The 26,602-nt window shown below is 54.9% G+C and overlaps 2 protein-coding genes across 2 annotated transcripts in view; one reads left to right on the top strand and one right to left on the bottom strand.

Annotated features, from left to right (window-relative positions):
* Nucleotides 1-8,683, top strand: part of ATP6V1C2 (ATPase H+ transporting V1 subunit C2) — a 29,043-nt gene extending 20,360 nt beyond the window's left edge. The window contains exons 10-15 of the mRNA XM_079792268.1: nucleotides 1,083-1,175; nucleotides 1,257-1,350; nucleotides 3,756-3,893; nucleotides 4,645-4,742; nucleotides 7,697-7,829; nucleotides 8,107-8,683. Of these exons, the coding sequence (XP_079648394.1) occupies nucleotides 1,083-1,175; nucleotides 1,257-1,350; nucleotides 3,756-3,893; nucleotides 4,645-4,742; nucleotides 7,697-7,829; nucleotides 8,107-8,196 (646 nt within the window). The 3' untranslated portion in view covers nucleotides 8,197-8,683. The remainder of the gene's footprint in view (nucleotides 1-1,082; nucleotides 1,176-1,256; nucleotides 1,351-3,755; nucleotides 3,894-4,644; nucleotides 4,743-7,696; nucleotides 7,830-8,106) is intronic.
* A 145-nt stretch (nucleotides 8,684-8,828) lies between these two features.
* On the bottom strand, nucleotides 8,829-25,727 carry PDIA6 (protein disulfide isomerase family A member 6). The gene is made up of 13 exons (XM_079792267.1): nucleotides 25,600-25,727; nucleotides 19,462-19,603; nucleotides 17,980-18,037; nucleotides 17,486-17,612; nucleotides 16,071-16,171; nucleotides 14,564-14,694; nucleotides 13,914-14,028; nucleotides 13,296-13,436; nucleotides 12,551-12,635; nucleotides 12,375-12,447; nucleotides 10,956-11,114; nucleotides 9,847-9,943; nucleotides 8,829-9,280 (listed from the first exon to the last, which is right to left on the bottom strand). The coding sequence occupies exons 1-13, from the start codon at nucleotides 25,616-25,618 to the stop codon at nucleotides 9,212-9,214; spliced, it is 1,317 nt and encodes a 438-aa protein (XP_079648393.1). The 5' UTR covers nucleotides 25,619-25,727; the 3' UTR covers nucleotides 8,829-9,211.
* Nucleotides 25,728-26,602: the final 875 nt, after the last annotated feature.

Below are 26,602 nucleotides of genomic sequence, written 5' to 3' on the forward strand. Positions count from 1 at the left end.
GGGAGGGGCTTCTCCTGTGTGAACAGGGATGCCGTTAGCGGGGGCAGGGACACGGGGACGTGTCCTTCTCTGTGTGTGCCGCTCCTCTGTCCGAAACAGCTGGTGCTTCGATGAAAAGGCCTGACAGCGAGGCCCGCTCACCTGCCTCCCTGCCCTCGCCCACCGCAGCCCGGACCCCGAGGCTGGCTCTCCCGGGACCACAGACTCACAGGAGACGGCAGTGAGGGGTGCAGGGGACAGGACCCACAGCCTGAGGCCCCGGGAGCTGGGGGAATAAGCCAGGGCATCGTGTCCGAGGGGAGGAGGGGGGCAGACGGGCACTGGCCTGCTTGGCGAGGGCCGGGGCACCCGCTGCAGGGCCTCGGCCTCCCCAGACCATGTCCCCGGCCCCGCCCCGTCAGGGCCCCCGGGGTCTGCAGGGGTGGCTCTGGCAGGGCCTCCAGCCGGCGGCAGCCTCCGGGGTGTGGGCTCTGAGGAACGGGAGTGGGGGTGCCAGCAGCCCACGGCCCAGGACACCCATGGGGGCGTCTGGCCGGCAGGACTCAGTGATGCTTAGGTCACTGCCCCCCCCCGCCCCCTGGGACAGCGGCCACGGTGGCTTTCCGTGGACGTGTGCCAGGAGGTGTCTGATTAGAACACTGTGACATTGGCCGTGCAGTGGCCATTGTGAGATGTTCCACCAACTGAAACGGTTCACTGTACCCGTCGCGTGCCAGGGCCAGGGGCACCGGGCCCACCAGGGGGCCGAGGCCCAGGAGTGGCCTCATCTCTCAGACACTTGATGAACGGGACCCAACCCCAGATCACGGCACAACCAGGCTCCCGTCCCTTCCCCCCGGGGCCGGTGTTTAACGGGCCTGGAGGCCCCGGAGGCTCGGCTTGGGGGGCGAGTGAACGGGCAGGAGAGGAAGGGGAGCGCCGGGACCACAGAGCCGGGGGTGAGGGAGCCGTGGGGAGGCCCGGTGTCCGGCCACCAGGGGGAGGGGACAGTGGCCGTGGCTGCAGCAGCCTCCTCCCGAGGCGAGGACAGTCCCGCCGGCCCGGCCCAGCCCGGCCCAGCGAGCGGACGCGTCTCCCCACAGGCTGATCTGTGAGGACAAGGATGGCGGCCTCTTCACCGTGACCCTGTTTCGAAAAGTGATTGACGATTTCAAGGCCAGAGCCAAAGAGAACAAGTAAGTGCGGGCGGGCGGGCTGGGCCCCACGTCCCCGGGGGCGGGAGCGGCTCCGTGACGGCCTCTGTGTGCCGGGTTCAGGTTCACGGTCCGAGAATTTTACTATGACGAGAAAGAGATCACTCGGGAACGGGAAGAGATGGCCAGGCTGCTGACGGCTAAGAAGCAACAATATGTGAGTACGGGCCACAGGCCGCGGGTTTTCGGGCAAGATGGGGACAGAGGGCCCTGCCAGTCCCCGCCTCTCAGCTCCGCCGTCCCCACGCCCCTGGGCACCCCCCACTCTCCCCCCCCCCCCAGGAACATGTGCTCTCCTGGGGCAGCCAGAGCAGGGTTTGGGAGGTGACAGCACAGGTAACGTGGAGGTAGCACCTGAGCTGTGAACTGTGGCCCTGGGCAGCTCCAAGCGAGGTCTCCCCGAGCCCCGGCACTGCCCTCCCGGGAAGGGACTGGCTCCGTTGTCGCTGAGAAGTCGGGGCGCTGAGAGGGTGATGAGCAAGGCCCTGGGAGAGGACCCTGCCTGGGGCCCCTGAGGTCGAGCAAGGCAGGCCGGCTGCAGGCAGGCAGGGCCCCGCCCGGAGGTGAGGCCAAGGTCACGCGGCTGCCCTCGGCAGTGTGAGTTCCAGGGGTGATGTGCCGCTCCGTCCCCAGCACCTATATTTACCCTCGCTGTGCTTTTAGCAAAGAGGGGGTGCTCCCCCCGAGATTCCCGACAACGGCCACTCGGAAACTCTGAGGGCAGCCGAGCTCAAGAGGGAGCCCAGACTTCCATGTTTGAGCGGGGATGCTCCCGCCACTGCTCTGTAAAATGGGCGCATTCCAGACGGGTGCCCTCGGCTGTGGAGCCTCGTCGGGGTGGGGTGTTTCGGGTCCCCCCTCAGTCCGGGCGGGCGGGCTCTGGGAGCACCCACCTCGATGCGGGGGGAAGAATGGGTGGAGTGTGCTCGCTCCGGCCCTCGGGAGGAGGGGCCGTGTGTAAACACAGAGCCCAGGGGCCTCTCCTGCGCCGAGTGTTTGCCCCGAGCCTTCCCGCCGGCCGGCCGGCCCCGCACATCTGGCCTGACCTCTCCGGGTCAGTGGCCTTTTTCCCCCAAACTATTTTATTACTGACTTCAGAGAGGGAGAGGGAGAGAGAGAGAGAAGCATCAATGATGAGAGAGAATCACTGATCGGCTGCCTCCTGCACGCCCCACACTGGAGATAGAGCCGCAACCTTGGCATGTGCCCTGACCGGGAATTGAACCCTGACTTCCTGGTTCATAGGGCGACACTCAACCACTGAGCACACCGGTCGGGCTCAATGGCCTTTTCAGAGGGACTCCAGACAGGCCGCCCCTCAGGAGTGAGCACCAGCCCTGGGGTCCCCGAAGTGGGGTTCTGAGAGCCCCTCTGGACTGGCCCAGGCCCTGTGAGAGGCCCTGGGAACTGAGCATAAAAAATACCCCACAAGCATAAACACACGTGCACACGTATGTGTATAGACGTGCACCCTGAAGCACACACTTTGCAGATCCTCTGAGACAGGGCTGAGCTGGAGCCCTGGGCCCCGAGGCCTCAGGCCCACGCACCCACGCACCCACGCACCCACGCACCCAGGCAGGAAAGGTGTTCACCGCCAGAGCTGAGACCCAAAGGGGTGGCATCTGAACCTCAGCCCTGCCACCTGGGAGCACTCCCGAGGTCTCTCCAGGGTCTGGATGGGAGCCAGGTAACAGCAGCTCCCACAGTGTCTGGGCGGCAGGTCCCGCCCGGAGGACAGGTGGGCAGGTCCCTTGGCACTCACCCGTGCGCTGGCACAGACCCCCGAGGACCCAGGTGACTGACACCCGAGCCGGCACCTGCGCCCGGGTCTCGGGTTCCCAGCGGTGCTTTCTCACGGTGTAGACTTCGGCCGGCGCGGCCGGGAGCCCTGCCAGGGCCCGGGGACATGGAGCTCGGAGGGAGGCACGAACTCGGAAACGCTCGGTCCCTTCCGAGGCTCTCGCTGTGCGCCAGGGAGCGGGCGACAGCGGGCCAGCCCGCCCCGCTCCTGCAGACTCTTACCCTTCGCCTGTTGGGAGGCGGGCGTGAGCAGCACCCCGTGTCTTTCGGGCGACTTGTCAGCGGAAGGGCCGGGCGGGGTCCCGGATGCTGTCAGTTCCCTTTGAGGTCACAGGTGGGAGTCCCCCGCGCTGCCCACCTGCCTGAGAGAAAGATGGTAAAGGGTGCCGTGTGCTAACTGCGTGCCCGACGCCCTGACGGCCAAGGGGGCTGCCGTGCTGGGCTGGGGGGACACACCCGACCGAGCCCAACAGACAGCGCCCCGAGCTGCCCGGCCCTGCTTAAGGGGGCAGGCCCTGCCCCGGGCCAGGCGGAGGGAGCGATGTGTAACCCCAGCCTCTGCCAGAGACGGCTCTTTCCCCGGAATGTGGAACCAAAGGAAGGCTTCCCCACGCCCGGCCGGGGCGGGGCACAGACGGGGCCACACCTCCAGCCCTGGGGGGGCGGCGCCCCGGAGCCGCCTTCCCTGCAGGCGAGGAGAATCGTTTGTTTCCGATTCGCGTCTCCTGAAAGATTAATAAATCGTTTCTGTGCCTTTAGCAAACTTCCTGTGTTGCTCTTAAAAAGGGACCATCCACCTTCCCGGACCACAAGGTTAAGGTAACCCCGCTAGGTAACCCCGATAGGCCCGCTGCGGGGCACAGCGACAGAGAGAGAGAGAGTGAGGGCGAGGGCGAGGTAAGCAACCCCCGGGAGCCCTGGGGTCCCCGCTCGCATGTCCTCGCCAGCACGGTGTCAGGAGCGATCCTTGCCTTTCTGTCCTCTCACGCGGCTTTGAGGCCTTCCAGGGGCCCAGAGTGGAGCCTTCCTCCTCATCTGCAGGGCCTCTTTGGGGGGCCCCACCCCCCAACAGTGGACGGTGCTTATGGCCAAGGTGCCTCTGCTCTGCCTGGAGGTGGCGAGCTGGTGACGGGCAGGCCCTGCGGGGGGCAGGCATGGGCGGGCAGCTCTCTGTCCTGCCCCGGCTGGACCCACTCCTGACCTTGGTGGCTCAGAGCCTTTGCTGCGAGACTTGAACTCGCCCCGATGACCGGCCACCCCAGCGTTAGTGACCCTGCACGCCCTGGGGCTTGTGGTCATGGCGTGATGCGGGGGCCGGGCAGCACAGTCTGAGGGAGGCCGTGAGCTGCCCGCCGAGAGCCTGCGGTCAGGGGCTGCCCAGCGCCCGCGGCCCGGTCTGAGGGGGCCCCACGCATGTGCCGGTGGCTGGCCGCTGAGCTTCCCGGCCCCAGGCCCCCCGGGGAGCGTGGTCCCGGGCCTCGCCCAGGCCTTGCGGGCCGGCTCGCTGCTTCCGCTGCCCCCGGGCGCTCCTTCTCAGCTCGGGGCTTGCTCTGTCCAGCCTGCCTGGAGGTGGTGAGCTGGTGACGGGCAGGCCTCTTGGCTCGGATTGGCGGAGGGGCCGAGGGTCACGGCTCCCCTGTCTCTGCAGGGCCCCCTGCTGCGCTGGCTCAAGGTGAACTTCAGCGAAGCCTTTATCGCCTGGGTGCACGTCAAGGCGCTGCGAGTGTTCGTGGAGTCCGTGCTCAGGTTGGTCGGGGGAGGTGCCCGCCGGGCTGTCCGGGGTGGGGTGGCCGGGAGCAGCAGCTCTGGGGCCACGGGGCTCCCCTCCTGCCTCCCCAGGGCCAGGACTTCCGGGGTCCAGTAAACCCTCCCTCCGCCCCGAGGCCCCTGCTCTGTCCCTTTCCTGCCAGCCTCGGGCAGTGCCTCCTGGTCTCCCCGCTGGCTCCCCCCGCCCCCCGGCCGCTAGGCGCCAGGGCCCAGGGCCCCTGCAGAATGCCAGCCCCCCTCACACCTTGACCTTAGAGCTCAGCTCTCAAGGCCCAGGAAAGGAAAACCCAAACCAAACAAGCCACCAGCACCAGCACTAGGACACCTTTTTTAAACAAACGCGAAACAGGTTGGTTCCCCGCGGAGATTTTAGAAACGATAGATGAGCACAAGTAACGAACAGAATCCCCTGCAGCTTGGACACCGAGAGAAAAGGGCTAAGATGCAGGTAGTTCTTGGCGGTTTAAATGTGCAGATGTGCATATTCCTCTGTGTTCATGGAAGTGGAATCCAACGGGGACTCTTTCTGAAGCCTGCTCTCTGGGTGCTGGAGCGTGTGCCGTGTCGCGAACACACCCCGAGGTGCCCCTCCAGCCCTCGGACCCCTGCGGGGTCCCTGGGCCCTCCCCGCCCGCACTGTAGGTTGCCCCAGGTCCCCTCCCACCACCCCCTGGCTGGCCAGCCCGACTCCGGCCCAAGCTCCTGCGCCTCGGGGTCCCGCCCTCCTCCCGGTGTAGGTTTCTGCGTAGGTGGCTCCCGCCCTCCCAGCCCCTTCCTCCAGCGCCTCTGCCAGTGCTCAGTGTGGACTCCGTGGACTCCGCCGCTCCCTCACCCTCCCGTCCTGCCCCCCGCCTCCACCCACCGCACCCTTTCACAGGCCTGCCCAGCCTGCCTTTGCCTCCTCTTCTGCTCTCTCCTGCCTCAGCTTGCCCGGCTGTTGCCATGGGCTCCTACCTGGTTTGGCCCCCAGTTCATCCTCCACGTGGCTGCCAAGGTGGTTTTGTCCAAACGCAGACGGAGCTGACCCTGGCTCCTCGCCCTCCCCGTCTCAGAGGCTGGCGTCTGGCGATGAGCCCACCGGCCCTGCTGCGCGGTGACCAGTGTCCCATGCAGCTGTGCGGCGTGAGCACTGTAAAAAGCCACGCTCAGAGCCTGTGCCGTGGGGAACGTTCCTCGGTCCCACGCCCACCCGTACTCAGGGCGAATAGTTCCAAGTCTCCGTGTCCCCAACTGGGATCATTTACACCTAAGATTCTGCAACTTGCTTTTTTCCTCTGCTCTGTATGTGTAGAGCTACCAGGTCCTTTTTAAAAATATATTTTCATTGATTTCAGAGAGGAAGGGAGAGGGAGAGAGAAACATCAATGATGAGAGAGAATCATCCATCAGCTGCCTCTTGCACACCCCACACTGGGATCGAGCCCACAACCCGGACATGTGCCCTGATCAGGAATTGAACCGTGACTTCCTGGTTCCTAGGTCGATGCTCAACCATGAGCCACAGCGGCCGGGCCTACTTGATCCTCTTTAAAGGCCTTTTCACTTCCCAGCCTGTGGAGAGATCGTAACTGAGAAACTAGATGAACACGTGCATTAGAGCAGCCGGGAGCCTCCGCTGGCCTTTGCCCCATCGGTGCTTGCCGCTCTGTCTTCCCCAGATGCTGTTTTGACCTTTTCCTACCCTGGCAGCCCAGGGCGGGCTGGGGCTGAGCCCCTCTGCCTCTCTCATCGGGCCTCACTGCACAGAGTAGGTGCTAAATGACAGTGGACAGAGTAGCATCCAAGTGAGGACGCGCTCGTTCACCTTCAGGGTCAGTGAGCCGGGTGGTCAGCTGCATGGACCGGAAGGGGCCTCAGGCGGGGCTGTGGTGGGACTGCTGAGGGGCCGGGGGCTGGAGCATTGGCCTGGACCCTGAGTGCGGTCTCAATAGGAACATGTTAGGGAATCATCCATGATGACTGATGTATGGAGTTCACCTAGGGAGGGACCCCCAGCATTTAAGGAGTGGCGGCCGAGAAGCCCCTGAGGAAGTGAGACGGGAGAGGGTGCTGGAGGGCCAGGGAGGGGAAGCTTCAGGTGCTGATGGCCCTGGTGTGAGAAGCTAACGGTGAAGGATGACTGAGTGACACAGATCATGGTGACAGGACTCTGGACACTGAAGTTTGGAACAAGAGTTGTAGGGAGTTGAGGTTTTTGTTTGGAACAGGGCAAGATGGCGATGTAAAGGGGAGGCGAAAGGCTGGACCCTGCAGCAGTGAGGGGGGCTCTAACGATCCGATGGGGTGCAGGGGGAGGGAGGCCTGGTGCCTGGTTACACGGGACGCAATGACAAACAGCCCACCTTCTGCAGCTCAGATACATTTCAGTATTTCGGGGTACATGGCATCAGCAGCCAGAAGTGAAGACTGGGAAAGTGTGGGAGCCAGGGGGCAATTTACGGACACTGGGAAACAAAAACTAGGGAATATTAACAGATTTTTGGCCACACGAATCGCTGCGCGTCGGGCAAGTCCAAGGGTATTATCCACGTGCGGACTTTCGCAGCCGGCGCGGGGACAGGAAGGCGCGTGGTGATAAGTATGGAGCCAGGTGTGCAAAGTCCATTCAAAACCTCCTGCCCACAGACACTCAGCAGAAGGAACAAGCCTGACACACAGCTGGGTTTCAGTGCAGTGCTTTGGGTCCGAGCAGCCCCAAATTGCCTGTTCCCCCACGCACTCCCCACCTAGTGGCCACCGTGGCTGTGCTGACCTCTCGCTCTCCAGTCAACACCATCACTGTCAGAGCAGGGTGGCGTGTTGTGGGATTTTTCTAGCCCACCCTGGCTGAGCTCTCCTTCCTCCATCAGAACCCGCTCTTACTTCCCGTCCAGCTCCCTGTCCCCACACTTGCCTCGGAGTAACCTACTCTCACCGCTTGTCTGTCCGGGAAGGTACGGGCTCCCCGTGAATTTCCAGGCTGTGCTCCTCCAGCCGCACAAGAAGTCCTCCACCAAGCGTCTGCGCGAGGTCCTGAACTCCGTCTTCAGACACCTGGACGAAGTGGCAGCTGCCAGCATGCTGGACGTAGGTATCCGACCCGGAAACGGCGCCCATCTGCAGCCTCTCCGCGGGGTGCAGCCGCCCCACATGGTGCTTGCCAAGACTATCGTGAAAACCTCCATTTCACAAGTAGGGAGGTGTAAAGGCTGTGTGTGTGTGTGTGTGTGTGTGTGTGGCGGGGGAGGATGAGGGGAGGCTGTGCAGGGCAGAGCATACGGTCAGTGTCCAGAGCCTCCTCAAAAATGTACAGATAAAACCGGAAACTCGTTGGTGCACTCAGAACAGGACGCCTTTTTTGCAGGCAGCTGTGGACATCCCCGGGTTGCAACTCAACAACCAAGACTACTATCCTTATGTCTACTTCCGCATTGACCTCGGTCTTCTCGACTAGCACGCCGCGTGGGCGCCGCTCAGCCCCCTGCCCTGCGGACGGCGTGACGGACGCTCCTGTCCCTCCGCACAACAGTTCGTCTCCTACAGGACTTAGATTTTCAGAGAAATTGCTCGCAGAAGTTGCTCACAGTTGTATTTATTTTTTGTAAGTTACAATAAAGAAGTGCTCGGTCCTCCCAGTGGGCTCTTCCCTTACACCCTGACATGACCCACACCTCACTTTTCCGAACGTCTTACATAGATGGGGACTGCTTAGAAGGGGCCACCTGCTGCTCGTGTCCTGGCTTAAGGGACGCTGTGAGGACTTGGTAGCAACACTGAAAACCGTGCGCTAACTGTACAACCAGCTGCGTCCCCCGCCGTCGCTGCTGGTGGCCCGGGCGCCGTGGGGCCTGAGCCGCAGTCCTCACCGCGGGCCTGCCTGTCGTCCTCCACGTGAGCCCGCTCTCCACTTCCCAGGCCCGGGAGCCTGGCTGCGGCCCCGGGAAATGTGTGCGGTGCGGGCATCCAGGTGGCGCCATCCCCACACGTTCTTAAAAGGAAAGACATCAGGGCCAGACCGGCACCACCATATCCACTCAGTGGCTAACATCAGACTCTGAAAGTGTGACTGGACACTAATTTCATACATTTGTTGGCATTGTCCAAAATATTATTTTATTCTTTCATGGAAAAGCCATTAATATTCAAATGAAAGAATCACATTAAAAAACCGACATAAGAAACAGCCTCCAAAAACACCCAGCAGCAGTCAGAGGGGGGAAGTGTTTCAACAGCCCAGCGGTTTTCCTCAAAATGGTACTTGACGGAACACCACCCAATCCACTGGCTACAATTCATAGAATTTTCCATTGTTTTCTTGAGATGCAGAAGTTCCTGTTGCAGTGTCCCATGACCCATCCAGTGCTGCTTCCTGGTGACAAGGCCCGGTCGATGGTCTGCCGGCAGAGAACGTCCCTCCACTGCTGGCCACATCTGCTCCCCAGAAAAGAAGCCGCACGCTGTGCTGAGCCTCACAACTCGTCTTTCTCTAAGTCGTCCAGCTCCACGTCGCTGAGATCAATGTCGTCTTCCACAGGAAGCTGCAAAACAGGAACCACGTCAGGCCCGCAGGCAGGCAGCCCGGGAGCTCGCAGCCGCCGCTCAGAGGAGCAATGACTCCGAGCTGGTGCGGACCCCACCACCAGCTCCTGGTCACCCAGGTCTACTCGGCAGCTGGCTGAGAAGCTGAGAACACGGATTTACTGGCACTCTGCAGCTTGGCCGGTCGAGGAGGGCGGCAGAACATAAATGCTCATTGCAAAGCCGTGCTTCACCTTTCTGTACGGCAGGTGCATGAATTCAAGGTGAACGCTCACTCCGGGCAATGTCCGGAAAGCAGCCTCCTCATGGCACTACCTTGGGCGTCTATGTTACGAGCACCCAATGCCACGGAGCCCTCGTTCACGGGGAGGACGGGTTGAGCGCTCCTGAGAGGGGCCTCCCTGAGCTGTGCTACCTGTGGTGTCAGGCGGAGGCTTAGGTCCGACGGTAAGGATCTGGTTCACAAGGAGCAAAGACGCGCAGGGATCGGGAAGGGCAAGAGGACCGAGTCCCCGCCACGAGTCCTGCGCACACAGCCTCCTGCCCCGCCCCGTCCCGGACTCACCTCGCCATCCTTGCCGTCCCAAGGCTCTCGGGTGCTGATGGCGGGGAAAGCCCCACCTCCTACAGGTGCTGTAGATCCTCGCCCAAAAGAGAGCTCCCTTGGGGGAAACAGCCGAACAAGCGCAGGCGTTAGCGGGACTGCGGGTGCCTGGGAGGGACAGCTGTAGAGGACGGTCTGCCGGACGCTCACGCAGACCTCCCCCCGGGACTCCCGGGACACGCCAGGAACGGCGCTGCCTTTTCAAGCAGGACCACCCACCAGGCCTGGAACCCTGCGGCTCGGCGTCCGACAGAGCGGCTAATTTAACCAACAGCACGTGTATTTTGCTAAAACACAAATTCTGTAAAACTACCCACGCTGAGCGTTTACGCCCCAGAAAGGCTGTGAAGGACGGCACTTCCATTCCTCTCCTCGGTCTCACGGCGAGCAGAGGCCCTGCCGTGAACAGGAGCCCCGACTCCGCAGGCCTCCCGGTGACCGGCCCGCGGACAGCGCGAGCACTTCCCTCGCCGCTCGGCTTCAGGGAGGCACGAGCCCTGCCTGGGGCAGGCGCCGAGAGAGACCATCCCCGGGAAGACCACAGGCTGAGAAACGGCTGCTGTAAGGAGCCCCCGAATGTGCTCTGGTGACGGGCCCTGGAAGGTGGGCCTGGAAATCCCCAAAGGGTACGTTTCCTGCGGGCGCTGGACACCGCTCTCTGCACTGTTTACAGTGCACGCCGTTCTGCAACAACTGCACTCTGACACCAATGCCCGGAAACGGAAACCGTGTCATCTGAGGTCAGTACAGAGCACGCTCGGGTGGGAATGGGGGAGACCTTAACCAGAACCAGGAAGAGAATCAGGAAGAGCCCGATACCGACTGCACAGAATGCCGAGGGGCCCGGAGAACAGGGGAGGATGAGCATCAGCTGCTCCTGCGGAATATTCCCATGGAAAAGAACGCACAGGAAGGAAACGGAAAAGCTCAAATGTATAAACCTCTAAGTCTCCAATGTCAAGTACAAAATAATTCCACTTACTGCCTGTTCTACATCAACCCAGCTTCGAATCAAAACCCACAGCAAAAACAGACAAAACAAAAACAACTCAAAAGGGCAAAAAAGTTACCTGAGAAACTCGTTAATGCCTTGCTCACTGAAAGACCCTTTCAGAAGGGCGAACTTCATCTTGCGCGCGTTAATGGCCGCCATGGCGGGGTAGCCAAACCCTCCGATCCCCAACGCGTTCTCCAGCTCAGACTGCGCGCCAGCCTCCGTCCACAGCCACCTGGGAAGGCAGACTGGTTTCAGGGCAAAGGCCCTTTCGATTCAGTTAGATCCTAACTGGCAGATCTTGATTAAAGAACAAAGATTACACTTCAAATATTTTATGGCTGAAATAAACCCCAACTCCACAAGTCCCCCAAATGGACTGGTCTACCTATAAGACAGTTCCCAACCCCACCCTCCGTCTCTAAAACATTGTCCACGCAGCCTCGTGAACGTTCTTTGTTACCAATATCATTTAGGTAATTATGTATGCATCATTTAGGCAGTTATAACACATGTAATAACTACTTTTTAAAAAGTTATGGATATGGCATCGTTATCCAATACAGAGTGGTGCAAACGTAGGTTTACAGCTGTTCACATGGATAATATACAATAATTAATAAATAATGCAAGAATAAACTGTTTCACGTCCTCACAAGTCTAAACCTATTTTGCCCCACCATGTATAACAATGTTCAACCAACCTGGCCGGCGTGGCTCAGTGGTTGAGCGTCGACCTATGAACCAGGAGGTCACAGTTTGATTCCTGGTCAGGGCACATGCCCGGGTTGGGACTCAGTCCTCAGTGTGGGGCGTGCAGGAGGCAGCTGATCAGTGATTCTCTCTCATCATTGATCTTTCTATCTCTCTCCCCCTTTTTCTTCCTCTCAGAAATCAATAAAATATATTTAATTTAAAAAAAATGCTCAACCAAATTTCTATACTTAACTTCTACAAAGGTGAAAATGAAAAACTATAGAAGGCGGCCTTCTCTGTCGGGCACACAATACATGCTAGTTGAACTAACAGGAAGTACAAAGCATAGTGAGGTGACAGCAGGGGGCACGAGGTACACAGTGATAGCAGGGGGACGGACTGCAACCAAGGATGAGGAGGAGAAGCCGAAAGATAAGAGGGAGGGAGACAGAGGCTCCTTTGTTTTAAAACTGTGTCTAGGTCTGGCCATTGCAGGGGAGTGTCCAGAAGCACCTGTTTCCTCCTCCTCATCTAGCCTTCGAGGCCATTCTAGAAGTCAACTATGTTACTAATTACGCTTTTGCTTGCTAGCCTGGGACCCCAACCACCATCTAAACTCCCATTCATATGAGAAAACGTGACAAGTAATTGCCTGATAAATAAGAAACCTGTATTACTTCTCTTCTTCCTAAGTGACACAGACACTGGAACCCATCCTAAGAAACCAGAGGGAGCCACACCTTTCAGGAAGCACCAGCCTCTCCTGCCCAAATGACAGGGACTCAGTTCAATCACTTACCCCCACATCTTCTTCTTGTATTTGTCTGCCAATTTCAGAAGAACTTCCAAATAAGAATTTCTGCCTGCAGCTCCTGATTTAAACAAACAAACAATGTAAAGACAAACATAAAGGCGTGTGCAGCACCAATGGCTTTAGAAAACGTTCTCGGAGCAGCGAGTGTCTGCTCATCGTACCCGTGTCAAGAATGTGGGGCAGGACGGCCACCACACAGAGCTGGTGCTCCTCACACGTCTTCTTGGCGACGTCCTCACTGATGATCTGGGACCGGCAGACGGGGACAGAGACAAAGACTTAGCACCATCCCTTCCGTTACAGAGCAGAGCAGGAGTCTCCCAGTGACGTCCTGCTGCTCCAGAGCCACCACCAATCACGCTTCAGAGGCTCCGTTCCGGGTCCTCAGCGGCTAAGTGGGGGTGCTGAGAACGCGCGCAGTCTCTGCAGTCAGAATGCGGGGCGCCGCCTGGCTCTGACACTTAATCATGTCACATTTATGCGCATCACATATTTATATGAATTTGCAGCTCCCTGTGCCTCACTTTCCTCATATGTTAAATGGAGATTAAAAATAGTATTTACTGCTAAATGTTCACGTGAAAATTAAATGAGGAAAATCTACAAAAAGCAGAACAGTGCCTCGTACATAGTTCAGTGCTCAATAATGCTGGCTGTTGTTCTCAGGATGAGAAAGGAAAGATCCATTCCATTGCTGAGAAGCTCAGGTATACCTTTGCTCACAGTGCAATTATCTTAGTGCTAACGCTATGAAAAGCAGCAATTTATCCGACAGGTTCTGCCCATTTGAAAGTACAGAAACACTTTAAAGAGGACTTTAAAGGAGAAGAGCTCCATTTGAAGAGAGGCCTACTGCCCCCTCCCGTCAGACGAAGGCGTCCCTCCCTGGGTGACTGGCCTGCTGACCTCGAGCAGCTCAGGAGGCGGAGCGTTATCAGAAAACAGGTCCAGCGCCCGGGAGACGATGTCGGATCTTGTCCGTCCCCCATCATAATCCACAGGAGACTCGCCTTTCTGGAATATCTTGATTGTAGGAAATCCCCTAATCTATTAAAGACCAAATGAGCATTTAGTAAGAAGCAAGGTAGTCTTTATGGTCTCTGAAACCACCTTCTGGGTAGTTGAATGTAACAAAAACATTCCCGGCCTGCAGCGGTGTCCAAGGATGACACACAGGTCTGTAAGGCAGGGGGTTAACAGGCTGATTCAAACCCTGGATACACACGTAATGTGTCTGCTCTAGAACAAATGGACAACTCCACCGCCCTCCGAACAACCTGTACAAGCTTAGGAAAGCTCAAGGCTCACGTGACGCCACAGAAACAGTGAAATACTGGGAGGGAAAGCTCCCCAACAACCGCCCTGCCTTCCAGGTTCACTGCTTATTAGCTCTAACAGGAAAGTGGCTGGATTTCCTCATTACAGGAGACTAAACAGCCCCTCCTGTCTCACATGCAGGCCTGGTGTTCTGGGTAAAGCCACAGTGAAAGGTGTGATTTCACAGGGAGAGCCTGATAAACATACCCCGTACCGGCCGGTCAGCATCTGGTTGGCCGTGGCGTCCACAGCCGCGAGCTTCACCTTCCCTTTCGTTTGCTCTTTCACCTCGGTAGCTGCAGCGGCCCATTCTGGCTCGAGGCTGCGAACAAATACCCTCATCTCAGCGCCAATGCTGTAACTGCGGGGCGCGTTTCTGCCCGCCCAGGGACGTCACACTTGGAACACATGTTCAGCGTGGATTTATGAGAGACATGATGCGGCCTTCCATTTGCTTCCCAGTCCTTGGTCACTCCCCCCAATTTGACTGCTTAGCTCTCTGTTAACCTTTGAAATCTGACAGAGGAAACTCCCAGTACTAATACCAATGTTTATCGTTCGCTTAGAGTCAGAGCGTTTTGGGAGGAGATATTGGTTATATCTATGATCTGGTTCAGCTTTACAAAGGGAGTTACACACTCACTTATATGTGGAATCTAAACACACACACACACACACACACACACACCCCAAAGTTCCTTGACACAGGCAACAGACTGGTGGTTGCTACAGGCAGGGGGCGGGGTGGGCGAAATGGACGAAGAGAGTAAAACAAAAACAGAAAACCCCAAAGCGAGCCCGGTAATTGTATTGAAAACTCTGTGACTTAAAAAAAGGACTTGGTTAAGAGCACTTACTTTTTGCAGTGTCCACACCAGGGGGCGTAAAACTCAACCATCCAAACGTCTTCACTGTCTAGAACATTCTTGTCAAAGCTGTCGTCCGTCAGCTCGATCACGTCTTTCTTACTTGAACTTTCACTTCGACCCTGTCATTGTGATATCAAACATTAAACTACACAGTGGCCAAAAGAACAGGATCCCTCTTCTATTTTTTATATATATATTTTATTGATTTTTTACAGAGAGGAAGGGAGAGGGAGAGAGAGTTAGAAACATGGATGAGAGAGAAACATCCATCAGCTGCCTCCTGCACACCTCCTACTGGGGATGAGCCCGCAACTAAGGTGCATGCCCTTGACCGGAATCGAACCCGGGACCATTCAGTCCGCAGGCCGACGCTCTATCCACTGAGCTACACCGGTCAGGGCAGGATCCCTCTTCTAAACACACCGAGAACAAAATCGCCTCTACATTTTAACAATGCTTTTTGAGGTTTTCTTTCAAGTAAAAACGACTTTCTCAAATGAGGGACACTGTGTAATATTATTTTTGCTGGGTAAACAATACTTAGTTTCAAACAGTTACCTGTAGTACATTCAGTAAAACACAACAGGTATCTAAATTCGGTCACTAGCTGTTTTTCTAAGAGAAACTTCAGCCTGGCTCCAAGAATCACCTTAACAACACTATTCTGATTCAGACTCCAGCTCACTGCTGGGTGCCCCAGGATGCCGCACATCACTCCAGTCACTCCCTTTTCACCGTCTCTGCCTTTCAAGAAAAAAAGGAACATTCCCCGTCCCTTTTCTCAGTGCTTTTCTTCAGCGCCGACCCCGAGGAACCGGGAGCGTTGCTACCTTGCTTCTGCTGCCTGGCCCACAGCCCGGAGCTCGGGGACAGCCGCTCCTGCAGTGACCAAGCCGGAAACAAAGGCCAGGGCACTGAGAGGAGCAGAGGGCCCTTCATCTGCATTTATCAGGAAGAACCCAATGCCCTTCGCAAGATCATAAGCCCCAGACGGTTAAACACCACATCTCACACCAGGGCATCTGGCACACCCAGCCACAGAGCAGGAACCTCTTTCTCCTCTTCCCTGTGCATGTATGTAGAATCTCCCAGCATCCGGGCTCACTGCCCCCGATCTGGGCCAAGAGAACACCCAAATTCCACCTGTGCCGTTGATCTGGAGGAGCCGGCTCCCTCTCCTCTGTGCCATGTGAGAGCAGCCTGTGCTCTCCCTCTGCGCCCACTCCTCCCCCAGCCCCGGGCCGAGGAGGCCTCTTTGGGGCTGGCTCTATGGGCAGGATGCGCTGGGACTGACTGGCTACCATGACGGTGGTTCTGAGGTGGCCGAAGAGCAAGCTGGAGGGCTGACTCCCTCTGGGTCAGGGGACCAACCTCCTTTTATGTTTTAAGAGAAAGCTCACCAATTTGCAGTATTTAAAAAAGAAACCTATCCTCCGCAGGGGTGCACTCAGGCTTCACAGTCATCACACAGGAAAGCCGACACCCGGAGCCTTACTTGTCTTCCGGAGCTGTATCCCCTGCCCCCGAGGCGATCCTTGACGAGCTGGCGCAGGGCACCGAGAGCGGCATCCACAATGGCGTCCGCAGTCCTGCCGCCTGCAGGGAGACAAGGCCATCATCAAATGAGCCATAACTTAAGCTTTAGCTACATCACGCCCGATACTTTTTATTTTTATTATTTATTTATTTATTTTGTTTAATTATTTTGTTGATTTTTTTACAGAGAGGAAGGGAGAGGGATAGAGAGTTAGAAACTGATGAAAGAGAAACAACCATCAGCTGCCTCCTGCACACTCCCTAGTGGGTATGAGCCCGCAACCAAGGTACATACCCTTGACTGGAATCGAACCTGGAACCCTTGAGCCCGCAGGCCAACACTCCATCCACTGAGCCAAACCGGTTAGGGCATGCCCAATACTTTTTATTAGGACACGCACATGGCCCAACCTGGCAACTCTGATGGTCTTACCTGTGATGATCTGCCTGTGATATAAATGAAATAGGACCATTGCATAGAAGAACCCACAGGGTAACTAAAATAACATTTAGCTTTGAGAGTCTCTCCTCAGTTGCCTCAGTGACTAAGAGCAGATACTCACGATTTACCTATTGACAAAGCAGGGAGAGTTTGTAGTTACTTCTCAATAGTTGGGGAATCTAAAAGCTTTAATACTCTATATGTTTACAAGACCAAGATTCATGGGCGAAAAACTCCATAGTAACAGCAACAGACAGTTAAACGGACTCTCAAATTACAAGCCTTCTTTCTGCCACATGGCTATGCTAGAGCCTGTCCTACAGTGAAAGGCCGAGAGCTCACAGCAAGAAAACATTTGTAGCCCGTGTGCTCAGTGGTTAGCGTCGGCTTGTGCACCACCTTTGGTTCAATCTCCGGCCCATCAGGGAGTGTGCCGGAGGCAACCAATCGATGTGTCGCTCACATTTCGATGTTTCTCTCTCTCTCCCCCTTCCACTCTCTCTAAAACAATCAATGGGGAAAATATCCTCAGGAGAGGATTAACAAAACCAAATGAACAAAAAACCACTGGAAAATCTTTATTCAACATCAAGTGCCTGTAAAGTACGAAGTAGCCAGTATTTTTCCGTTACAAAGAGAAAGACAAGGGAAGCACAGGACATCATGGCGCTACCACCACAAAGGCCGTGTGGGCTAAGCGAAGGCGAAGCTAAGTGAATAACAAACCACTTCACCTGCACGACACCCACTGAGCTTCAGAACAACTCAGAAGAGGTGGGAATCGCTGTGCCCCTGCAGGGCTAAGGAGGGTTAGGCACAAAGAGGCTGAGGCAGCAGGCTAGCAAGTTACAGAATCCTCGTTTTCTCCTCTTCTCCCCCTACCTGCTCCAATGGAAATTCCAACCAGGGGGAGGAGGTAGCAAAGTCCTTACCCTGATAATCTTCTGGTCTGTTCTTGTTGGATCCAAAAATCTTGATGGTGGGGAATCCCTGCACCCCATACTGACCACCGAGGGACTGATGCTTATCAGCGTCCACCGCGCCCACGCGCACCACCCCCTGCGGAGAGAGGCGAGGACGGTCCACTTGCAGCTGAGCAGATGCCGCAAGAACCCATCCTCTGCTCCAGGCCAAGAAAACAAGAGAACAGAGGGCTCTACACACACAGAACCAACCAGGGCTTTCGTCTGGGAAACCATTCCCAAGAGGAACGATGAGGGAAACACAAACTCGCCCAGGAAACAGAACTGACACAGGCAGACAACACAAACATTAAAATGGACTTTATACCTTTGCTTCCTAGATCATTTTGGCATCAAAACAAGGGTTTTGAGCTTTAATATGCAAATTAGTTTCCTATTATGCATTCACTCATTAGCATGAATTGAAACATACACAAGTGAATGGGGACACCTCAAAAACTTACTTTTAATGCAGTTGCTACTTTCTTCCATTCTGGTGTTAACCGTTGGCAGTGGCCACACCTTTTAGGGGATAAAAACACAAATAAGGCAACAGTTAAAGTCTTTGATCCCCAATTCAAAAATCGCCCACCAACAGTCTACTGAGTGACAGGCCCCGGGGTGACGGCTGACAGAGTACAAGCATCAACAAAACAGGAACCGGAAGGAGCTCCCCTTCTTATGACTTTACTCAAATCCTGTTTCATCTCATAATTTTAAAATGTTCCCTAATTACTGCTCAATTAAATCCTACTCAGTTTGAACCAACTCTAGCATTCCTGACTCGATACCAGAGACTAAACTTGAGCGTGTACCTGGTCAAGGGAGCCTTAATGTGTGGCTCAGGCTGAACGGCAACGTGGCAGCATCCACTTCTGAAGTAGAGGGGTCCTGCCTTTATCTGCTACACTGAACATTAAGTGAGATATTTCAGGAGGACTGAACATTAAGTGAAGTATTTCATGAGGACTGAATATTAAGTGAAATATTTCAGGAGGACTGAACATTAAGTGAGATATTTCAGGAGGACTGAACATTAAGTGAAGTATTTCAGGAGGACTGGTAGTATGCTCCCGAAACTCAGCTTCACGGTCTTCATTTAATGTTTAAAGGAAACATTAAAGCAATGGCGGAAAACCTTCCATCAGGCAGACCTGAAGCGCACCCACTCAGGGAGGATTTGCCTGACGATCCTGTGTGAGACTGAAGGCACAGTTCACACCCAAGAGGACCACCCTGGGTCTCAGATCACCACGCAGCTCATCTGCAGGTGCACTGGCTGGAGTCGGGTCTCCTCCCAGGACACGCGCGGCCTGCCGTCTCCAGCTGACAGCCTCCTGCGCATTCCGCACTGCGTCCACTGACCGCCTCTATGCTTCTATTTGTTGGGTTTTTTTGTTTCCGTTAAATGTTTTAACTACATACTGTATTCTGACTATCATTGTTCACCATTAACTTCAACAGTAATTCCATCTTCACCCGAGGGCTTTTTCCAACAATGAATGTAAAGCAAGACAGTAACTGTCCAACTAAACCAGGTCTTGTACTTACACATTTCTGCAGCAACCCTCTTCGAGAACCAGAATGGAGTCAATCCTGGCCCTTCCCTTTCCTTTGCCCAATTCTTTCTCTAGTTTCCCGCCTGCCCCACCCTACTTACCTCATTGTAAGGATAAACCTCTTGAATTATAAGTTTCTTTTCCTTTTCTTCTTTCTTGCAACATTAGCTACTTCAACTCCTCCCGCCCCGCCCCCCTGCCCCCCACACACACTTGGCTCAATCTCCATGGCCTTTAATAAACAACCCTTTGTGGAGTCTCCCACGTCTACTTCTTCTAACAAGCAGTAAAGTAGGTAAACTAAATGGCCGAACAAAATCGCATTTTATATAGCATTTTTCCTTCTAAAGTACCACAAGTAACAGACAACTATTTTATAATACTTACCATGGAGCAAAGAATTCTACAAGCCACAAACTATTACTCTGAATAACTTCTTGGTTGAAATTTGATGGCGTTAATTCGATTACATCATCACTAGAGGAATACAGCCCGCTCACTGTGAGGAAGAAGGTGCAGCTCACCAGACCTGGGGAACAGCCAAAAGCAGCCCATCAGCAGCAGGTTCGTGCTGGAAGGAACCCAGGCGGCCAGTCTCTTCCACTGACCGAGGCCCTTCGCACCGGAGGACGGCTGGGGCGGCGCCCTCCTAACCCCGTGCCCCTGCCCTCCCTGCCGCTGTTGGCGCCCCTAGAATCCTCCTCCCACCGGCGCAGTCCACACTCTCATCTCCCGAGATGCATGGAAAACGATTTAAACGTGATTCTTAGTGCCTTCATGCTCTATTACCACCCTATGAGGTAGCACTATTATTGCCATTTTATGGGCAAGGACGCTGAACACCCGGGGGCTGCACTGGCTGTGAGCTTGGTAACCCACCCAGCATTTAGTTCTGTGTTGTTCGGTTGCCATATTAGCAGGCCATCTTTACTAAAGCCCCCTTTTAATTGAAGGAAAAAATAATTATTTGTTTCCCCTACTAGCCTGGGACTCTCTCAAGGGCAGTGACCATTTTAGTGCTTTTATTTCTACTACACTATCAAAGGGCACAGCACCAGGCCCTCGTGATGTTGCTGGATGAGCTTACGAGGATTTTTCATGCGATTAGTGGTATAAAGCGAATAGTCTATTGCGTTACGGCGTAGTTTAGCTACACGGTGGACCAAGTGTATTTTTGTTAGTTACCCTAGGACTGTGGTTGGCAAAATTAGTCAACAGAGCCAAATATCAACAGTACAACGATTGAAATTTCAGAGCCAAATTTTTTAAACTTAAACTTCTTCTAACGCCACTTCTTCAAAATAGACTCGCCCAGGCCGTGGTATTTTGTGGAAAAGCCACACTCAAGAGGCCAAAGAGCCGCATGTGGCTCGCGAGCCGCGGTTTGCCGACCACGGCCCTAGGACCTCAATGCAATTTATAACAACTGTATTAAAAAACAAAACAAGTTCTGAACTGACTTACAAATATTTTAAGAACTCAAGTCTTTTAAATTGGTAATACTATCAAAATTTCACCTCCTCTTTTAAAATTCATATACAATTTTGTTTTCTAATTGCATTGTTTTACACTTCCAGAACAATGCTAAATAAGAGGTTGTTCTTGATTTTAAGAGGAATATTTTTCCATATGCATGGTGCTGGCTTTTGAGTTGAAACAGATAAACTATGTCATTAATGAAATTTCTATTACTGCCTTTTCAGCATCTATGAGAATTATCATATAATTTATTTTAATCTGCTGATAAAAGGAATGAAAATTGAGAGTGACCCGTCTTCTTAGGTAGTGTGTGTATATGTGCCATCTTAGTCACATTTTCAAATGGAACTTTTTAAAATAACTCCATGGTAAATTTCTTCTGGAATTAATTGTTCTATTAGTAAAATATTCCACCTAATATTTACATAGCACTTTCAATTTCCAAATCACTTACAAACACACCAGAGCACTTGATTTCTCACAGCATTACTAACTGCAGACAGAACCATCCTTCCTCGGAAAGGGCAGAGTGAGGTCAAGGGCCCGTCCGCGGCCATACAGAGAGGCGGCAGAGCAGCGCTCCGGGTTACAGGAGAGCGGGTCACATAGCCAAGGGAAAGGTGGGACGGGCAACAGTAACCAGTGCCACTGCAAGCTTACGCGGGGGACGGAACACGGCACTGGCTCTGATGACAGCCCGTGGCGCCCTGGCAGCGGGGCGGCGGAGAAGCAGCAGCAGGCAGTCACAGAAGATCGGAGGAGGAGGGGACAACAATACAGACAACTGTCACCGAGCTTCATTACAAAGAGCAGAGAACACAAGCAAATGTGGATAGGATGGTTTCTCTTTAAAGATGGGAGTGAACGAGCACGAAGGGAAGGAATACTAGTATGAGGTGGGAGGAAGGCTAAAGATAAAGAATGGGGAATTGTGGGACAAAATAAAATGCCCACGGTCAGGAGGAGGGGCGGGAGCTCACAGCCTGTGAGAGATGGACCATCCATCGGTGACTTCAGCCTGAAGAGGACTGTACAGCCTTTATTCCATTTCCGGGTGGGAAAGGGTGAGTGTGAATGAAGAACAGGCCAACCGAAGTGGCTCCCTCGATGGCTGTGGTGTCCATTATGGGAGCCATTAGCCAGACATGGCTACCGCACACCGAGATGTGTTATGGGTATAAAAAGCACACTGCATTTCAAAAACTTGGTAGGAAAGAAAAATTAAACATATCTCATTAATATTTTTTATATTGACTACATGCTGAAATGGTATTTTAGAATATTGGGTAAATAAATATATATTAAAACAAATTTCACTCATTTTTTTGCCTTTTTAATGTGGCTACTAGAAAATGTTTAATTACATAAGTTTGCATTAAAGTTCTATTGGCAGGTGCTGCTCAGTATTTTTTTCATTGCTGCAGAAAAAGTTAAATAGAGCTTGATATATTTAGTGAAGCGAGTGAATTAAGAACCTAAGCAAAGACAGTCCCAATTCTAAATAAGCTTGGAAGTAAGATTGGTCCTGAAGAATCCTCTATGACAGTGATCAGCAAACGGTGGCTCGCGAGCCACATGCGGCTCTTTGGCCTCTTGAGTGTGGCTCTTCCACAAAATACCACGGCCTGGGTGAGTCTATTTTGAAGAAGTGGCATTAGAAGAAGTTTAAATTTAAAAAATTTAGCTCTCAAAAGAAATGTCAATCGTTGTACTGTTGATATTTGGCTCTGTTGACTAATGAGTTTGCCGACCACTGCTCTATGAGAGCTACTGCATTTAAAGAAGTTTATCTTTTTTTAAGTCAATGTGCATTGATACTTGTTCAATACATGGAGTTCATTGTGAAATTTTCAAAAAATGGAAAAGCAAAAGAAAAGCCACCAACAGTCCTCCCTAGAATATTCTTACTGACATCTCTATGCAACAGAAGTCTAAAATTTTATTATTATGTATCTGTATAAATGGAATCCACCTATCTATATATTTATATTCCCTTCTGTAACCTTTTGTCACTCAAAATAAGTTGCAGATATCTTCTATATAATTATGGTTTACCAGGAACCAATTTTAATGGCTATCTCATGTTGCCAATCCACTACGGACAGAATTTGATTGTTTCCCATTTTTCACTATTAACAGGCCAATGCTGAAAATGCTTGTCACCTTTTCTCCACTCGAGTGAATGAGACTAGTTAAGAGAAAACCTTTTAGGGGGTCTGGGGATATGGCTAACATTTTGATATATTTATCTGTCCAACTACTCCCCAGAACTGACATCTTCACCAAGAATAACACTTGTCTGGCACTATGTGCCAGGCATTGTTCTAAACATTTAAAACATAGTAACTCATTTAAGAACTCTATGTGGTATGTGCCATCATGTTCACTTTTAGGCCAGAAAAATGGAGACACGTGCCTAAGGCCGTATACTTAGACATATAACATGGTTCTGTAACCCACATTTTTAACCAAAGGTCTGGAGACTGCACAAGCATAATCCCAAGGAGGGTCAGCAGGTCCATCGTGGCAGGGAAATTAGGTTCTTTCCTTTCTCTTGTTCCTTTCTCAATCAGAACAGCAATCAAGACTGGACTATCCCCTTCAAGCTGAAGTCACCAAAGGGATGGTCCGTGATTTTACCTCGGGAATGTGCTTTCCGTCAAAGCACATACAAAGTGGCCACGCCCACTGACTGAGGCTATTTATTTCCTACTAGAGGCCCGGTGCACAAGATTCGTGCACTGGGGAGTTAGGGAGCTGACAGCAGTCAGACAGCCTTAGTGCTGTGGCGGAGGCGGGAGCTCTCCCGCCACCAGCGCTGCACTCGCCAACAGTGAGCCCGGCTTCTGGCTGAGCGGCGCTCCCCCTGTGGGCGTGCACTGACCACCAGGGGGCAGCTCCTGCATTGAGTGTCTGCCCCCTGGTGGTCAGTGTGCGTCATAGCGACCGGCTGTTCCACAGTTCGGTCGATTTGCATATTACCCTTTTACTATATAGGACTAGAGGCCCGGTGCACAAAATTCATGCACTGGGGGTGGGGGGGGGGTGTCCCTCAGCCCGGCCTGTGCCCTCTCACAGTCTGGGAGTCCCGTGATGGATCACCCCAAAGAGGGAGGCCCTGCCCACCCGCCACAGCCCACTGGTCAGTAGCCTGGGCCTCCCTCTTTGGGGCAATCGTGGAGCTCCCCGGTTGATCGCCCCGCCAGCCAGTGGCCTGGGCCTCCCTCTGCAAGGCGATCATGGGGCAACGGCCGGCCCCTGACCAATTGCATCGCACCCGCCTTGGCTGGTCTGGCACCAGTGGGTGTCATAGCGTGGTCGTCCAGATGGTTGTTCGACTGTTTGGTTGATTTGCATATTACGCTTTTATTATTATAGATCACATAGGATAGTGGGTTTGTCTGTCTTTAAATTTGGCCTCATTCTCACAAGAGCCCCAACACATGGCTATCCAATGGAAATGTCTTAATGATAGAGCCTTGAGCTCTAACCTTACCACATGGCAGTTTAACCTGGGAGGGTTAGAAGGAAATCAAACATAACACTCAGAAAGACAGGGTAAAGGATGTATACATTCCAACAGCAAAAACATAGCCAGGAACTACCCCACAGAAACCCTCAAGAAATCCAAAAACCCTGGGTCCACTTATGATAAAGTAGGTCAATGCTGACCCATAGCCTTCTGTCTCTCAAACGCACATCCCGGTCCACTCCCTGATAATGAGCACCGATGGGAACCGGGAACCCCTGATGGGAACCTCACACACCTGCGTGGCTGGCGTCTCTGCGAGCAGATGGCTCCTCCCCAGCAGCTGAGGATGCTGTAAATCCTCATCAGCACCATCTCCATCCCACACCTGCCCGGACCCCGAGCAGCCATCCAGAAAGCCAGCGGGGCGGGCTCCCAACAGGCTGATTTCATTGGTTAAAAGAATGAGCCTCAGCCCTTCCGAATCCACGTGTGGGCACCTTTTAAACAGACCACACTCCCCCCATCTATTCCCTCTGCAAGTAAGACGGCACATACTTCTGTGTCCTGTTTGCTCTCTGCAGACGTGTTAACTCATGAACGCTCAGAACGGCCCTCCGGAGGGCTCGCCCCCAGACACAGCCACGCATGCGGGGCAGGGGCCGGGCTCAAACCCTGCGGTCGGGGTCGGGGTCGGGTGTAAGGATGGTTAGGGCGCCCGGCCGGCCCGGAGAAGGGCGGGGTCGTCGCCGTCGCTCACGTGGTCTTTGGAACAGGCATCCCCATCATCCAGGAAACCCGGGGCTCCATCTAGTTCGGAGAAGTGCGGCCCCAATAAAAGTGCTCTCGCACCCCAAGACCAGCTTTGGGACGGCACTGCCCGGCATGCGGCGACGTCCGGGCCTGCGTTTCGGTATTCGTCTTTCTTAGAGGCAGGAGTTCCATCAAACAAGGGGCGAGGACAAGCGGCGTGAGGAGCCCGTGACCCCCCGTCCTCACTCGGGGCCGAGGTCCCCCTGGTGGCTGCAGCCCCAAACCCAGCCCCGGTCAGAGACCCGGCCAGGCCATCAGCGCCCGGCCGCCCGGCCGCAGCCCCGGCCTCCGCCTCCGCCCGGCCGCCCCTCCACCAGGAGCTCAGCGCGCGGCGCTCGGACCCGGGCTCGCCGCGGTCCCGGGGTCCCCGGCGCCCCGGGTGCGAGCCCAGCCTCACGGGCTCCCGGCACCCGCCCCGCTCGCGCACGCACACCCCTGGGTGGGCTGCAGCCCCCGCCAAGGGCGCCCTCACCTCCCCACGCGCCCCGGAGTCCGCCAGGGCCCCGCACCTCCGCCCGAGGGCCCGGCGGGGGGCTCCGGCCACGGGCCCCCCTGACCGCCCTCCCGGACTCCGCTTTCACCCCCCCCCCTCCGCCGGGCTCCACAGCCTCCCCCTCCGCGTCCCCGCGTGGGCCAGGCCCGCGACCCCCCACCCCAGAACGGGCCGGGCCCAGGCCACGCGCCGCCCACTCCCCGGGCGGCGGACCGTCGTGGGGGTCCGGGGCCCCCAAACGGCTCCCCAAGACGACGAAGGACGCGCTCACCGAGCACCAGGCGAGCCATGCCGAGCGTCCGGGCCGCCGCGCAGTCCTGCCGCCGCCTCAGCTCCGCCGCGCCGCGCCCCCGCCGCCCCACGTCCCGCCCTCGGCCCGCGAGGCAGGCGCCGGGCGGCGCGGAGGGGCGGCCGGAAGGCGCTCGCCAAGCCGTGGCCGCGGCTCATTGGTCCCTGAAGGCTTCGCTCACTCGCGTAGCCAATGGGAGGCGGCCGGGTAGAGGTTACGGCTCTGGTGGGTGTGTTTTTTTCAACGGGGGCGGGGCGAGCGGCGGAAGGAGGGACCTTAGGGGGCGGGCGGGCGGCCCCTTCCCTCCCTCCCAGGTGGCCCGCTCCTGCCGCCACCCCGCCTGGGCTTTGGGGACTAGTTTGCGTCCAGAAGTTGGTTTTTCTTATTCCTGGGGCCCCTCTTCTCTCTGTACCCCGGCTTTGCCTCCAACGAGCCCCTTCCCAGCCCTGATGCATCCCTGGCCTCCCCACCCCTTACCTCGTTGTCTCCAGGGAGGATAACTTTCTTTGGGCCTTCGGTGCATCCAGGGCCTTATTAAATGACATTGATTTTTTAAAATATATTTTATTGATTTTTTACAGAGAAGAAGGGAGAGGGATAGAGAGTTAGAAACATCGATGAGAGAGAAACATCGATCAGCCGCCTCCTGCACACCCCCCACGGGGATGTGCCCGCAACCAAGGTACATGCCCTTGACCGGAATCGAACCCGGGACTCTTCAGTCCGCAGACCGACGCTCTATCCACTGAGCCACACCGGTTTCGGCGACATTGATTTTTCTTGTTCCCGGGTGAGCATTCAGTCAAAAAACACATGCTAAGCACATACTGTATACAACACACGTCACCTAGTATTCGTTTTGTTGAATGACTTTAAAAGTTTGTCTTGTCCCGGGCCCATGGGTGTGTAAGACCAGGTTCCCCGAAGTGGGGCTTACGCTTTGGGGTTTTCTCCCTCGCCCTGGTGCATGGAGCCCTAGCAATGC

The sequence above is a fragment of the Cnephaeus nilssonii genome, assembly GCF_951640355.1.
Source record: "Cnephaeus nilssonii genome assembly, chromosome: 15".
Taxonomy (NCBI): domain Eukaryota; kingdom Metazoa; phylum Chordata; class Mammalia; order Chiroptera; family Vespertilionidae; genus Cnephaeus; species Cnephaeus nilssonii.